Here is a 16,464-nt window from a genome sequence, read left to right as displayed (position 1 = left end):
AGAGAAGCAACAGGAAGTGAGTGGCGTAGATCACGCGCCCGAGCAAGGGCAGCCAGCCGTGGAGCCTGTGGCCGCCTTGGCGGCCAAGATGGGCACGGTCCTCGCGGCGGTGGAACGCATTGGCGCCACACTGGTACAAACCAAGACCTCCCTGGAAGCACGTTTGGACAAAGTCACAACTGACTTCACGCTGCTTCATGCGGACCATCACAAACTGTCGGGCTCGGTGGCAATGCAGCGCCAAGCAGTTCAAGAATTGCAACCAGTGGTGCGCAGTCACGCCTCGGCTCTGCAGGACCTGGTCGACAGAGTGCATGCGCTAGAGGATCGCGCGGACGATGCGGAAGGGCGCTCTCGGCGCAACAACGTCAGAGTGGTAGGCCTGCCGGAAGGAGAGGAAGGGAAAGATCCCGAGAGATACACCGAGGACTGGCTGCGGTCGCTCATGCCGGATGGAGTGCTGTCCCCGCACTTTGTGGTGGAAAGGGCGCATCGGGTGCCGGCGCAGGTTCCAAAGCCGGCCCCGCCCATTTCTTTTCAAACTGCTCAACTACCGCGACCGGGATGCAGTGCTCCGTGAGACCAGGAAGCTGAGCGATCTAAGAGTGGGCAGCAGCTGAGTGATGCTCTTTCCGGACTGCACCACAACAGTGCAGAAACGACGTGGCTCCTATCTAGCGGTGAAGAAACAACTGTGGGAGCTGGAGCTGCAATACTCCTTGTTGTTCCCCTCGCGCTTACGTGTGGTCACCAAAGAGGGCGCGCGCTTCTTCGAGGCTCCATCTGATGTCTGGGACTGGCTGAAGGAGACGGGTCAATGGTCAGGGATAAGACCAACAGGGCCAGAAAACGGCGGCTGGCAGGAGCAGCACTCCAGGAGACGGAGGAGGAAGAGGGAGGCTCGGCGAAGTGTGGGCCCTGGGCTAGCAGCGCCAAGTCCAGAGAAGATGAGGCAAGAACGGCAGGAGGCGCTCGAGGCGGTGGCAACGCTGGGAGTGGTGGACGCTAATGGAGGCGCAGAATACAGGCAGCAGTCGCCTCGCCATCCACTGTGATATCGGAATACACTATCCTCCCTACAGTGACTCCGCAGACGGCGGACTACATTATGTAACGGGCAACTGGCCTGCGATGGACTATTCTAGTGAATATGCACCTAAGACTGTCTGCTATATCCTTTATGTGCTGGCTGCGACATGACACCGGGGCTAGCTCCCGACCCTAGTGCCTTGTGCACGACTGAGATGCGGGTTCGCTGAGGCAGTATAGCTTTGCTGCGGTGCGCCGGCTGGGCTGAGAGGTTGGACGCCTGCTGCGCTGAGTGGTCTTTTGGGTAAGGTTGCGCCGCCCCGCCACATCGTAGTTTGTCAGTTGTACCGAACACATCTCAGACACTCTTAGGGCCCTGGATGGGGGAACCTCTGGGAGCATTTGCTGTTTACACACCTTTTGGGCCATTAGCGGCACACCCACTAGGGCAGCCCCTACGCTGACCCACCACCTCTACTGCGAGTGAACCCCGTTGAAGTTTGGATGTATGCCCCTTCGGGGATTCGCCCTTTTTGTTGCAAGGTTCCCTTTTTCGTTGTTTCTGTTTAAAATGCGGCACATTGACTGTCCCCCCAGGCGCTGTCCTCCGCTCCCCCTGGAGACCATCCCGTGGTTAGGTGATGGCAGGGCATATGCAGATGCATGGCGCACACTAATATATTGACATGGAATATCCGCGGTATGCACACACCGACACGGCGCTACTCAGTATTCTCCTACCTGCAGCGACACGGGGTGGGGATAGCCCTCCTTCAGGATACGCATATGATACAGGTCGAGCTTGGCAGGCTGCTCAGGCGCTGGCGGGGGCAAATATATGGCACCACCTTCTTGGCGCATGCGCGAGGCACACTGATATGGGTAAGAGCGGGTGTCCCATTCAGTTGTAAGGAAGCGCACATAGATCCGGAGGGTAGATACTGTCTGGTACAGGGAAGATTAAATGGTCAGGTGCTCCTGTTAGGCTCCCTATACGCCCCTAATATAAACCAAGCCTCTTTCCTGGAGTCCCTTAACCAGGTCCTTCACCCATATGCGGGCCTCCCCTGGTTGCTAGGTGGGGACTTCAACATGGTGTTGGACATTGGACTGGACCGCTCTTTCCCCCCGCTCCGCGCCACGACGGCGATGTCCTCTGCGCAGGCATTCAGGGATTGGATTGTGCAATGGGGGGTGCAGGATTTATGGAGGGTGCAACATCCCAACGACAAAGTGTACTCATACTACTCCCCTGTGCATGACCTACATGTCCGGCTGGACCGGTTAATTGGCTCCCAGTCACTGCTTCACTTGCTCACCGAGTCAGACTACTTGGGGAGGACGCACTCTGACCACAATCCCCTCGACTTAAACTTAGCTGGGAGGCGGGCCGCCCGCCTGTGCCTACATGGAGGCTCCAACCGGCTGCGCTTAAGGACCCAGAGTTTCGTTCCTCATTGGGCACAGCGGTTTTAGATTACTTTGATAATAACGAGGGGACCGCAAGCAGCGCGACGGTGGAATGGGATGCGCACAAATCAGTCATACGGGAGCACTGTGTGGGAGCCTCATGGAATATACGCAAGCAACTGTCAACTTCCCTCACGCGCTTGGAGAATGAGCTGCTGCAGTTTGAGATGGAGGGCGAGGGGAGTGGGCCGCACGAGCGAATACTGAGCGACATGAGCGCTTCACATGCAACGCTTATGGAACAGCTGAGGTGCCATAACTATGCGGCGCATACGGCTAGAACACAGGGTAAAGCAGATAGAGCCGGACGACTGCTCGCCTGGCTGATTCAAAGGGAAAGCAGGGGAACCCCAATCGGAGCTCTGCGCATGCCGGAGGGAGGGATGATATATACGCAGCGCGAGATACACCGCGCCCTGGTTGGGCACTACACGCAGTTATACCGGGCCCGGGGCACTGGTCCTTAGTGCGCGCTGGGGAACTTCCTCGAGCTGTTCACCCTGCCGGTGGTACCTGAGGATCTCCGAGACGCCCTTAATGCACCCCTCACGCTGGAGGAGGTGGGCGATGCGATCCAGTCCTTAGCAACTGGGAAGACACCGGGGCCTGATGGTCTTCCGGCTGAATACTATAAAGCCTATAGAGACACCCTGGCTCCCTTACTCTTGCACACATACAATGCGGCGATGGATGAGGGCTCGCTCCCCAAATCCATGCGGGAGGCGTTCCTGGTCTCTTTGCCCAAACCTGATAGGGATCCAGTGAACCTGGGTTCCTACAGGACGCTGGCAATGCTTAATGTTGATTATAAGATCCTAGCGAAGCTGCTGGCTGAACGGCTAGCTCCAGTGGTCCCACACTTCGTACACGCTGACCAAAATCGGTTCGTGCCAGCGCGATCCACGTCCTTGAACCTCAGGAGGTTCTTCAGAATAGCGGCTGAGGCGACGAGGAGGTGGACTAGAGCAGGGTGCCTAATGATTGACCTGGAAAAGACCTTTGATAGTCTGGAGTGGGGGTACCTGGCTGAGGTGCTGCTGCGCTTGGGGTTTGATGCGGACTTCCTGCACATGGTTGACCTCCTCTATAAACACCTGTAGTGCGGGTACAGTTGGGCCCATACATCTCGGAGGAGGTGTTGGTCGGCAGGGGCACCAGGCAGGGCTGCCCCCTGTCACCCCTACTGTTCGCGCTAGCAATAGAACCCCTGGCGGCGGCGTTGCGGCAGACTCTAGGCGCAGGCATTGCCCTAGGAGATGATACGCACCAGGTCTCGCTATATGCTGACGACCTTCTGGTATTCATCAGGGACGTGCACAGTGTACCGGAGTGGTTGGCTCAGCTACTGGACGAGTTTGCCGAAATCTCGGGACTTCGGGTAAATGTGGCCAAGTCCTGTTTGTATGCGTTTGACAGTGGGGTAGGAGATCAAGGGTACTGCCTGGGGAACACGAGAGTCCAATGGAGGGCTGATACCTTCAAATACCTGGGGATCCAGATCAACCGTCAACCAACAGACCTGTTTGATGGGAACCTGGGGCGGGCGGTGACGGCGCTCAAGTCCCAGATACGTTTTTGGTCCAGGCTTCCGCTGACAATTACAGGCAGAGTGGCGCTGACCAAAATGATCATGCTTCCCAGACTCCTATACTATTTTGTTAATTTGCCTCTGTTCATCCCGGCCTCATTCTTCTCTAAGCTTAATATGGTCCTCCGTGACTTCATCTGGGGCGCGTCCAGACACAGACTAGCGCTGCCGAAGCTGTTCCTACCAACGGACAGGGGAGGGTTGGCTGCTCCTTGCTTTGAGCATTACTATTTGGCCGCACAGCTACAATGGGTTGCCAGATGGCTGGCGGATAGGGGTAGGGAAGACACTGCCACGATCGACCCGCCGTACTCTTTGGGCCGTGTTGTGGCTCTCTTTCACCTACTGGCGCCACCTGAGAAGCCCGCTTCGTTGTTACTGGCGGTAGCATACAAATGCTTTCGTAGAGCCCTGTCCCTCACCCGAAAGGTGCTTCCATACGCGCCTGCTATACCTCTGGAGGGCTCCCCTGGGAGCGGGGGGGCGCACGCTCAACCTCTTCTGGAACATGGATCATCTCGTTCCTCGCCGGAAGGACACAGAGAGTCCGCCTCCCCCGTTCAGATCAGAAGCCACCGAAGTCATCTGCGGCGTTCCCCAAGGCTCCTTGCTCAGCCCAACCCTCTTCAACGTCTACATGAGCCCCCTCGCAGCCATCGCACACCAACACAACCTCAACATCATCTCCTATGCCGACGACACCCAGCTGATCCTCTCCCTCACCAACGACCCCGCCACCGCCAGAGCCAACCTACACGAAGGGATGACAGACGTAGCCAAGTGGATGATGAACAGCCGCCTGAAACTGAATTCGGACAAGACGGAAGTCCTCATCCTGGGATCTTCACCCTCCGCCTGGGACGCCTCCTGGTGGCCCCCCGCCCTGGGCAACGCACCCAAACCAACAGACCACGCACGCAACCTGGGCTTCATTCTGGACTCCTCCCTCTCCATGACCAGACAAGTCAACGCCGTCTCCTCGTCGTGCTTCAACATCCTGCGCATGCTACGTAAGATCTTCCGGTGGATCCCCACCGAGACCAGGAAGACGGTCACCCAGGCCCTCGTCACCAGCCGTCTGGACTACGGCAACTCCCTCTACGCCGGAACCACCGCCAAGCACCAGAAGATACTCCAGCGGATTCAGAACGCCTCTGCACGACTCATCCTGGACATCCCCCGACGCAACCACATCTCCGGACACCTGAGAGATCTGCACTGGCTCCCGGTCAACAAGAGAATCACCTTCCGTCTCCTCACCCACGCACACAAAGCCCTACACAACCAAGGCCCAGGATACCTCAACAGCCGCCTCAACTTCTACGCCCCCACACGCCAGCTTCGATCGACCGGCCACGCCCTCGCCTCCGTCCCCCGCATCCGAAGAGCCACCACAGGAGGAAGGCCCTTCTCCTAGCTGGCCGCCAAGACTTGGAACTCCTTCCCGACCCACCTCCGCCTGACCCAGGACCACCTTGCCTTCAGGAAGCAGCTCAAGACCTGGCTGTTCGAGCAGTAGCGGACCCCCCCTCCCCTAGCGCCTTGAGACCCTCCGGGTGAGTAGTGCGCTATATAAATGCTTTGATTGATTGATTGATTGATTGAACAGTGGGGTGAAGCGGACATTCGGACACTAGGAGACGTATACAGGGATGGAGAACTGGTGGCCTATAAAACACTGATATCTGAAGATGGGTTGCCTCCTGGGGGGTTCCTGTTGCACCGCTCGCTAGTAGCAAAGATGGTGGCTCGCTGGGGCGACATGGCAATGGAACCTACACAGCACCCAACTATGCAGTATCTACACGTCATGGGGAGGGGTAGGCACTTGGTTCGTTGGTTTGCCGCATCGTTATGGGCGCACACGGAGATCAGCCTAGCCTCGCTCAGGGGCAAATGTGACCGAGACTTGGATAGAGTGCTAACTGATAAAGAGTGGGAAAGGCTCCTTAAGAGTCCGGTACGCATCCCCAGAAACATGCGCCTTCGCCAGATACAACTCTTTATTGTGCATAGGGCCTACCTCACGCCTGAGCTAATCAATAGGTACTTCCACCGTTCCGACGCGTCTTGCCCTAGGTGCGAGGAGTTAGATGCAGGACTCGTTCACCTCTTGTGGAGCTGCCCTAGGTTGGGCGCTTACTGGCATGCGGTATGTGGGGTGCTTGGGACCTGCACGGGCCGCAGCATATCCTTCAACTGGCCTGAGTACCTTCTACATCAGTTCAAGAGGAGGCCCCAGGATAAGGCATCGTCCCGTTTCCTAGATCTGGGACTGATAGTGGCCAAGCGACTGCTGACGAGGCGTTGGAAGGCGCGCGAGCCGCCTGCTGCACAGGCGTGGGTATTGTCTCTTAGGGCGTGGGCACAGGCGGAATGGATAGCCATACGAAGAGAGGAGACGACTGGGCTCCGAAAGGAACCCATGGCGGAGCGGTGGGAGCACATGCTTAGCGCCCTACGTCTGCCGGGGGAGTCGGAGGCTCTCGTTGATGGCACGACCTAAATAGCTGGCTCGGGTGGTGGAGCATAGGGTTGTTGGCAGGGTGCGATGGCATACTAGGCCTCTCTGCCTCTTGGCGCGCAGGACTGAGCTGCATGCATGCTCACACACAATGATGCACCTGGGGGAGAGCGCGGGCGGGGAAGGGGGACGAGGATTAACAGGCGCTTCTGTATACGCTTTTGCCGCTATTGTTCAAATGTTTGTGTTCAATTTTGGATTATTGTCATCTCTATGCGCACCTACACAGTAGTAGGGTTCACCTTGTGACCATGCCATCGTGCATGATTGGACTGGCGGCAGCCCTACAACGCTCCGAGTGACTCTGGAACTCAACTTTGCATGTGCAGGCTGGGCTGCAGCGCGCGTACCGCTTGTATGTGCCGCTGTGGCGTGGCTTCCTGATAATGTAACACAATCATCCGAGATATATCAATGCTGCATTGACGCGCCTGGACTATCATGTTACGCTACTTGAATTATGCACTGTATTTCGGTTCATATAAAATGCTAATAAAATAGATTTGACAAAAAAAAATAAGGTCATAAAGGCGAGACCGATGTATTGCAAATGCTTGTTTTTTAAACTAGCCATTTTTCCTTTTTTTTTTTTACTTGCCATTTTTCCTTGAAGTCGTAGAAATATCATGAGTATTTTAAAAACTGAAAATGAAGTAGAGTAGCACATTTTAGTAACCTGTGAAAGTCCTACTTAGGGATCATCAGTTTGTTGTTCTTATGGTGCTATAATCTTCTTTGGTGCGACAACATGTATGTATTTAATGAAGTAAAACCAGTAACTAAGTATGTTTTATCCTCAGCTAAACCGTATGCCATCAAACCGTTCAGCAGAATTTGATTTTTCCAAGAAGGGATTACTAGTATTTGGCACAGACCAGTCTACAATCAAGAATCTTGGAAATGGAAACACTTATGAAACCTTTGATAAATCAACTCAGTCTAGAGTACCCCTCCTAAACGTACAACCTGAGGAAGATGAACTTGACAGAATCCTCCTACGCATGGCAGAGGTAAGGCCATGCAAAAAAAATTTTGTTTTTTTTATTTTGTATTTTTTAAAATGATAAATGATGCTTATATGTTAGACAAAGAGGTTGGAATAATATTGAGAGGATCATATACATCTCACCAGCCAAAATATCCTTCTCTATATTTGATGGTCTCTTCTCAATGCGTCAATCAACAAAAAGAGCTCTCGTTTATGGGCATGGATAAATAGACATCTACAAGGTTACTTCTGCGCATTTAGCATGGTTGTGTGCATCATATCACTGTTCTGTCTTTAAAAGCCTAAATTACTTACAGCAGGAATCAATCTCCTTCTCACTCTTCCAGTATGGGGTCCAATGCTCCTCCTCTTCCAATTCTTGTGGAGGCGCAATTGCACATTCCGAGTCCAAGCTTTTCATTCTCACCGTTTTCTCTCTCTTTGTCATTCAGTCTTTAACAACATCTCTACCAATATCCAGGACTGCCTACCAGTCCCTTGTTCTTCTCCAAATAGCTCCTTTTTTCTGTCTTCCAACATATTCATATTGTCTTCTGTACTTTCAGTGAAGCAATTGTTCTAAATTAACCCAATACCACTAACAAGTATTTTGTTTTCCATAGTCTGCTCTTCAGAGCCCTATTGTTGATATTTTCTTCATCTCCTGTCGCACATCCACCTATTTCTTCCCCTTAAATGCTTATTGTCTATTCGAAATCAAGACTGATTAAACATGCTGGATGATGTTGTTTATCTGCTGTGTTGGTTTATGTCCAGGAACTATTATCTTTAGTAGAATTCTTTTAGGGTGTGCTTTAAATATGTATGTACATATGTATGTCTATATGTATATATATGTGTGTGTGTGTGTGTGTGTGTGTGTGTGTGTGTGTATATATATATATATATGTATATATATATATATATATATATGTATATATATATGTGTGTATATATATATATATATATATATATATATATATATATATATATATATATATATTACCTACTGGCGGTCGCCAGTAGGTATATATAGTTAGGATTGATTTCCATAGGGAAATCGCAACATTCTATTGGGAATAACTTTGGCGCCGGTTGAGGAATCTGCCTGAATTTTTCAGCAACTTTGCCTCGCGGCGCTCCGGTCCTTCCCTGAAAGTTTGAGGGCGATTCGTCAAGCGGGGGACGAGATAAAAGGGGAGTCCCAAAACGTGTTTTCCGCCTGTTAATTTCCATAGGGCGGTCGGTCGCACTTTTAGCTCGAACGGCTGAATGGATTTTCACCAAACTTGGCAAAATTGTAGGGACTGGTAGCCCGATGTGCCTTTGCTATGTCTCAAGATATGTGCTCCAGTGGATTTTGAGTAATTTAGGTTCAAAAAAATGTATATATCTATGGCAGCTTACCCGTGAGCTTACCCGTACGCTTACGGTACGCGCACGTACGCGTACCTCTAGTGCGCGAGCTGCATTCTGATTGGCTGCCAATGTCTGTCAACACTCCAAAACAGAAACTGTTGGCAGCCATCTTGTGCCTCGGTAGACTGAGGCACAGGAAAGCAGAAAAACAAACGTGTAGAACTCAAAAAGGGGGCAGGGTAGAAGCATCCTGACCCCCTAGGCCTGGTCAGGGGGTCCCACAAGGACCCCCAAGGCCCAAAAAAAAAAAAAAATTTTTTCGGAAAATCGCGGGGTACGCTTACGGTACGCGTGCGCGTACCTCATTTTTTTACAAGAAAAAAAAAGATTTGGGGGCCTTGTAGAAACACTCTGACCCCCCTAGGGCTGTTCAGGTGGTCCCATACGGATATTAACATATGTAAATGTTATCCGCTAATAGAATTAGCATTTAAAAACCTTGCGAGTTCACTGAAAAAAACAATGGTTTCAGGCCTTATATAGTTAGGAATTAGCATTTTAAAAACCTTTGAAATTCACTGAAAAAACCATAGGTTTCACACCAGTTATAGTTAGGAATTAGCATTTAAAAAACCTATGAAATTCTCTGAAAAAAACATAGGTTTCACACCAGTTATAGTTAGGAATTAGCATTTAAAAAACCTATTAAATACACTGAGAAAACCATAGGTTTGACACCAGTTATAGTTAGCTGACCATTTTACTCATACACACACACACCCCACACACATACCCCACACCCACACCTCAACACCCCACACACCCACCTTACACACCCACCCCCACCTACACCCACACCCCCCCACCCCTACACACACACACCTCACTCCCCCCCACACACACACACCTCACAGACACACCCCACACATCCCCCACACACACCTCACCCCTCTCCCCCACACACACACCTCTGACACCCCCCCACACACACACACACCACACACACACCTCTCTCACACACACACACACACACACTCCTCACACACACACACCCCTACACACACCCACACACACTCCCCCCCCACACACACACACACACACATCCTACACACACACCCCACACACATACCCCCCCCCACACACACACCCCCATCCCTCCCCCCACACACACACCACACACACACTCACACACTTATTTTTTTTCTTTTTTGAGGGGGTGCCCCATACACATACCCCCACACACACACACCCCACCCCCACCCCCACCCCCCCAGATTCACCCCCACACATACATCATACACCCACACCTCCACCCACACCCAAACACCCCACACACCCCACACACCCACACCCACACCTTACACACCCACACCCCCACCTACACCCACACATCCCCACCCACACACACCTCACCCCCCCACACACACACCTCACAGACACACCCCACACATCCCCCACACACACCTCACCCCTTCTCCACACACACACACCTCTGACACACACCTCACACACACCTCACACACACACACACACACCACACACACCTCACACACACACACACACCCACACTCCTCTCTCACACACACACCCACACCCCCCCCACACACACCCACACACACACCCCACACACACCCCACACACACACCCACACATCCTACACACACACACCCCACACAGACACCCCCCACACACCCACCCAACACCCACCCCCCCACACACACACACCACACACACTCATTATTTTTTTTATTTTTTTGAGGGGTTGCCCCACACACATACCCCAACACACACCCCCACCATACCTCCTACACCCACACCTCCACCCACACCCAAACACCCCACACACCCACACACACCATACACCCCACACCCCCACCTACACCCACACACCCCACACACCCCCACCCACACACACCTCACTCCCCCCCACACACACCTCACAGACACACCCCACACATCCCCCACACACACCACACCCCCCCACACACACACCTCTGACACACACCCCCCCCACACACACACACACACCCCACATACACACCCCGCACACACACCCCACACACACACCTCACACACACCTCACACACACACACACACACATTCCTCACCCCCACACACACCCACACACACACCCCACACACATACCCCCCCACACACACACCACACCCACCCCCCCACACACACACACACACCCCCCCCCCCCCCACACACACACCACTCACACACACACTCATTATTTTTTTTTATTTTTTTGAGTGGGTGCGCGCCCTGGTACACGTATCGGTACACGTACCGGTACGCGTACCCTGGAGAAAAAAAGAAAGACAGAGTTTTTTAAAAATGTAGCATTTTTATATAAATTGGAGGTAGTTCTGAAAAGAACTGTTTTTATTCTTATTGTTGTTTTATATTTTTTTATTGTTTTTTTGTACCCCGCGACTTTTAAAAAAAAATATATATTATTTTTTTTGCCTTGGGGGTCCTTGTGGGACCCCCTGAGCAGGCCTAGGGGGTCAGGGTGTTTCTACTCTGGCCCCTTTGCGAGTTTCACACCTTTGTTTCACTGCTTTCCTGTGCCTTGGTTCGAACAAGGCACAAGATGGCTGCCAGGGACACCCAGTATGCAAGGGGAATTAGTTCCCCCTCTTCAAACATGCACGGGGGCTGCGTTGCAGAGAGGTGTAAAAAAGGGTGTGGCCTCATTACACCTCTATGCAATGCAGCCATCTGGCGCATACTGGAGGCTCCTGGTGGGCTAGTTGGCCCCCAGGGACCCCCATTATGCAAGGGGAATTAGTTCCCCCTCTGCAAACGCGCCAGGCGGCTGCGTTGCAGAGAGGTGTAACAAGGGGCATAGCCTCATTACACCTCTGCAATGCAGCCCCTGGCGCACACTGGAGGTTCCAGGTGGGCTAGTTGGCCCCCAGGGGCCCCCAGTATGCAGAGGGAATGAGTTCCCCCTCTTCAAACATGCACGGGGGCTGCGTTGCAGAGAGGTGTAAAAAGGGCCGTGGCTTAATTACACCTCTCTGCAATGCAGTCCCCTGGTGCATTCTGGAGATTCCTGGTGGGCTTTCAGGTCTTATATAGTTAGGAATTAGCATTAAAAAAAACTTTGAATTTCACTAAAAAAACATAGGTTTCAGGCCTTATATAGTTAGGAATTAGCATTTAAAAAACCTTTGAAATTCACTGAAAAAACCATAGGTTTCAGGCCTTATATAGTTAGGAATTAGCATTTAAAAAAACCTTGCAAATTCACTGAAAAAACCATAGGCTTCAGGCCTTATATAGTTAGAAATTAGCATTTAAAAAACCTTGCAAATTCAATGAAAAAACCATAGGTTTCAGGCCTTATATAGTTAGGAATTAGCATTTAAAAAACCTTGCAAATTCACTGAAAAAAACATAGGTTTCAGGCCTTATATAGTTAGGAATTAGGCACAAGAAAGCAGAAAAACAAACGTGTAGAACTCAAAAAGGGGGCAGGGTAGAAACACCCTGACCCCTAGGGCTGCTCAGGTAGTCCCACTAGGATATTAATATATTTAAACGTTATCCGCTAATAGAATTAGCATTTAAAAAACCTTTGAAATTCACTGAAGAAACCATAGGTTTCAGGCCTTATATAGTTAGGAATTAGCATTTAAAAAACCTTTGAAATTCACTGAAAAAACCATAAGTTTCAGACCTTATATAGTTAGGAATTAGCATTTAAAAAAACCTTTGAAATTCACTGAAAAAACCATAGGTTTCAGGCCTTATATAGTTAGGAATTAGCATTTAAAAAAACCTTTGAAATTCACTGAAAAAACCATAGGTTTCAGGAGTTATATAGTTAGGAATTAGCTTTTACAAAACCTTTGAAATTCACTCAAAAAACTATAAGTTTTAGTGGTGTTATAGTTAGCTGGACATTTTACTCATACAAAACCATTGAAATTGCTCCTATATAGTTAGTTGTACTAAGTATATATCGCGCACCCGCAATCCACTGCTGATGATGTCACATATTAGATCATTCATGACATGGTCAGTGACATCACTGATGACATCTCAAATGACATCACTGATGACATCATCCATGTGACAATCACATACACCTTTTCATACATTATTACAATTTTTCATCACTCTTTGTAAAATACAGAGTATCATATTTAAATCCATTGTCACAGCAATACAAGTATCTAAAAATCCACTCAGTGATTCATACATGTATACACACACCTAATCCCTTACCTATGGATTCACTCATACATGCTGTCAATGAACAATAGAACACTATCAAAAATACTTATACATCTATATCGACATTAAACAACAGCACGCATCCTATTCACATATGAAGTCATCCTACTCACTTATGCAAACAATGGATCATACTTACATATTTACTTAGCAAAACACTTATACAAACACCACTTCTTCTATTCATTTAGATAGTAAGTCATACTTAGTGAATTATAAAATCATTATTACAAGTATACAGTTATCCATACAGTCACTCACACAATCATTGTGTCTTATGTATACTTATTTATATACAACAACTGACACATACACTGCCTTTTATTTTTCTAGTTTGTTGGACCTGTACCTTTGAGAAATATATTTGCTCATCACCACACCCATAAAGAGATTCCCTCACCCAAACTGTTAGAACATGTAGTTTTAACTTCATATATCTACTGAATAAACTATTCACACATCTTTGGACAGTCACACACCCTCCACCGAACCACACACACTTTCACACTCCCATACAAATACTCAGTTAACTAATCAATAACTAATATAGACTTTCACATAGCTAGTAACCAACTGTAGAATCAGTTTACACAACAACTGACAAAGTGATACAGATATTCACACAGTTTAGTCACTATCCACTATATTTAGTGAGACATTATAAATTGGTCAAGTAAACAGTCAATTACACTGCTACTAAATACTCCATCCAAATATTTATTTATATATCCACTCATTCTTCAATGCAAATTGCTATATATATAATGCATATTTAAATAACGAAGCAAACCACATTCACTGGATGATGTCATCAGTGATGTCATTTGAGATGTCATCAGTGACGTCACTGACCATGTCATGAATGATCTAATATGTGACATCATCAGCAGTGGATTGCGGGTGCGCGATATATACTTAGTACAACTAACTATATAGGAGCAATTTCAATGGTTTTGTATGAGTAAAATGTCCAGCTAACTATAACACCACTAAAACTTATAGTTTTTTGAGTGAATTTCAAAGGTTTTGTAAAAGCTAATTCCTAACTATATAACTCCTGAAACCTATGGTTTTTTCAGTGAATTTCAAAGGTTTTTTTAAATGCTAATTCCTAACTATATAAGGTCTGAAACCTATGGTTTTTTTCAGTGAATATATATATATATATATATATATATATATATATATATATATATATATATATATATATATGATAAATATTAATCTCTGGTGTTAGCAAAGTTTGTTCATGAACTGCGTGCTAGTCACTGTATCCTCTTACTGATCCATTGCCAACGCTTCTCTGAAGACTGTACCAGCCACAACTGCAGAGTACGCCGATGAAGAGACACCTAAGAAGGAGAGAAGTGACAGATCATAGAGGAGGGTTAGATGCTGTGACACCTCCCACGGGACATTGCCATCCCTAGTTGTAGCATATCATGCTTTTTTGCTTCTAATAAGATGCATAATTCTTCTGTTCCTTTCCTTGATGTATGCGCCACATATCCCTCAGGCCTTTTGCTTGTGAAAATGCAGCTAACTGGGTAGTCCCAACTTTAATCTGCACCTCTCTGTGATCTGTCCACATCTTGATCCATACTAACATTGAGTTCACATCCATAATGTATAAGGACTCCGGAATATTGGCCGAGAGAGCGCTCACTTTTGACCGAACTTCACCTTCTTGCCTCCGATGCCCATATTCACAGAGCAATGTGATTTGCTAATGCGACAAAACTCAGTGACTCAAGCGTAGTACCCAATGATATCCAACCATTTTTTTAGAAATAGCAAATGGAGGGTCTTCCTTGAATATATTTCCTCTCACCTAATCCCTTTAATAAATGTGTTACTGCATAACAAAGAGTAGTACCCCCACACTTTAATAAAGCTGGTACTGAATAACAAAGAGTATATTCACTCCCTTCACAAATTGGTATTCCTTACCTAAATGTTCTCTTTAGTAACTGTGACTATGCAGTGCATGATATTATCCTGCAGCTAGTGTCATTCCAGGTCAGTGTATTTCAGGACGGTGTCATCTCAATGCTTTGCTGTGTCCTGTCACACTGCCCCATTCCAGTATCTCTCGTTCATCAGAGCACTCACTGCACAAATGCATAACCAAGCTAACTAACTAAGTCCACACCAACATTTCTCTGGCCTTACACCTTCGTACAGTAGGCTTCGCACTGGTATCTTTCTCATTGCTCAATGTGCCAGTCACCCAAATGTCTCTGCAAATTTTGCTTACTCTTCTACAGTACAATAAACACAGACATTCAGGAGCGAAACGAACAAACACAAGATGTGCAAAAACGCGTCTCTTACTATGGACCCATTCTGTATGAAAGGATCCACTCTAGTAGTATTCACCCACTAGGTCTCGATTCACTGCACTGTTTTGTGACACGAACTTCTAAAAGTATTTCATAGATAGAAGTACATTGCGCACATTGACAAAAAGCTCTAATCTGGAAGGAGTCTGTAGTATCTTTCCACATCAGGCAAGATGAGATATACAGCCCATCGGCATAGTCAGCACAGAGGCTTCACATTGGTCTCGTTTTCTGAGCCAATTTCCTTTGGAGCACACCATAATCCTCAATCCTTACACGACAGGGTCTGCCCCCATGTAGCAGCAGCATCCTCTGAGGTGCCTGGTCGTCCATCATCCCAAGGGCTGGTGTTGAGCTATTCTTTTCCCTATGACTCCCTCGACAGTAGTTCTTTTGCTCCATATTCCCCACTACTGCCATGGCCTTTTGACCTTCATACCTCCAACCATGCAGCTACCCCCCAAAGGGCCAGCATTTATGTTATAAATTCCTGGTGGGACTATACTTCCATCTACCTATCTTCTTCTACTAAACTTACCCTGGAACTAAGCCTGAATAAACATATCCTGTTTTATACGCCTGGCCAATGGACTTTCCATTTACAACAATTTACTGTCACTGAACATTGACAGTCAGGTGGCAAAGGGTATCATACAGTTAAGATCTTGTCCCCTTTGGCTGCTGCTCACTCCGTCAACGCCATTCTTTAGTTTTTGGACAGGTTACATAAGGTCAGGTGATGTTGTAACTGGTCTCTGGCTTCCCAGTTCTGGCCACCCACACCCTAACAGGTGTCTTCTCCAAATGTGCAAGGCCAAGGTTTATGTAGAAATTAATTGAGTCTGCTTTATGTTCTTACGCAATTCATTTCTTGATGACTCTCTCTTCAGCTTTTCTGGCCCAAGCCTTCTCG

At 48.5% G+C, this 16,464-nt stretch overlaps 1 protein-coding gene across 8 annotated transcripts in view; it reads left to right on the top strand.

Annotated features, from left to right (window-relative positions):
- The window catches only part of PATJ (PATJ crumbs cell polarity complex component), a 1,530,963-nt gene that overhangs the window by 50,135 nt on the left and 1,464,364 nt on the right, over positions 1–16,464 (top strand). For all 8 annotated transcript variants that reach the window (XM_078669616.1, XM_078669595.1, XM_078669605.1 and 5 more), the window contains exon 4: positions 7,412–7,621. In XM_078669616.1, the coding sequence (XP_078525742.1) occupies positions 7,412–7,621 (210 nt within the window). The remainder of the gene's footprint in view (positions 1–7,411; positions 7,622–16,464) is intronic.

Source organism: Lissotriton helveticus, chromosome 1_2 (genome assembly GCF_964261635.1).
Source record: "Lissotriton helveticus chromosome 1_2, aLisHel1.1, whole genome shotgun sequence".
NCBI lineage: Eukaryota > Metazoa > Chordata > Amphibia > Caudata > Salamandridae > Lissotriton > Lissotriton helveticus.
Note: the sequence above shows the minus strand (reverse complement) of the source record. Positions and strands in the feature narration are given on the sequence as shown.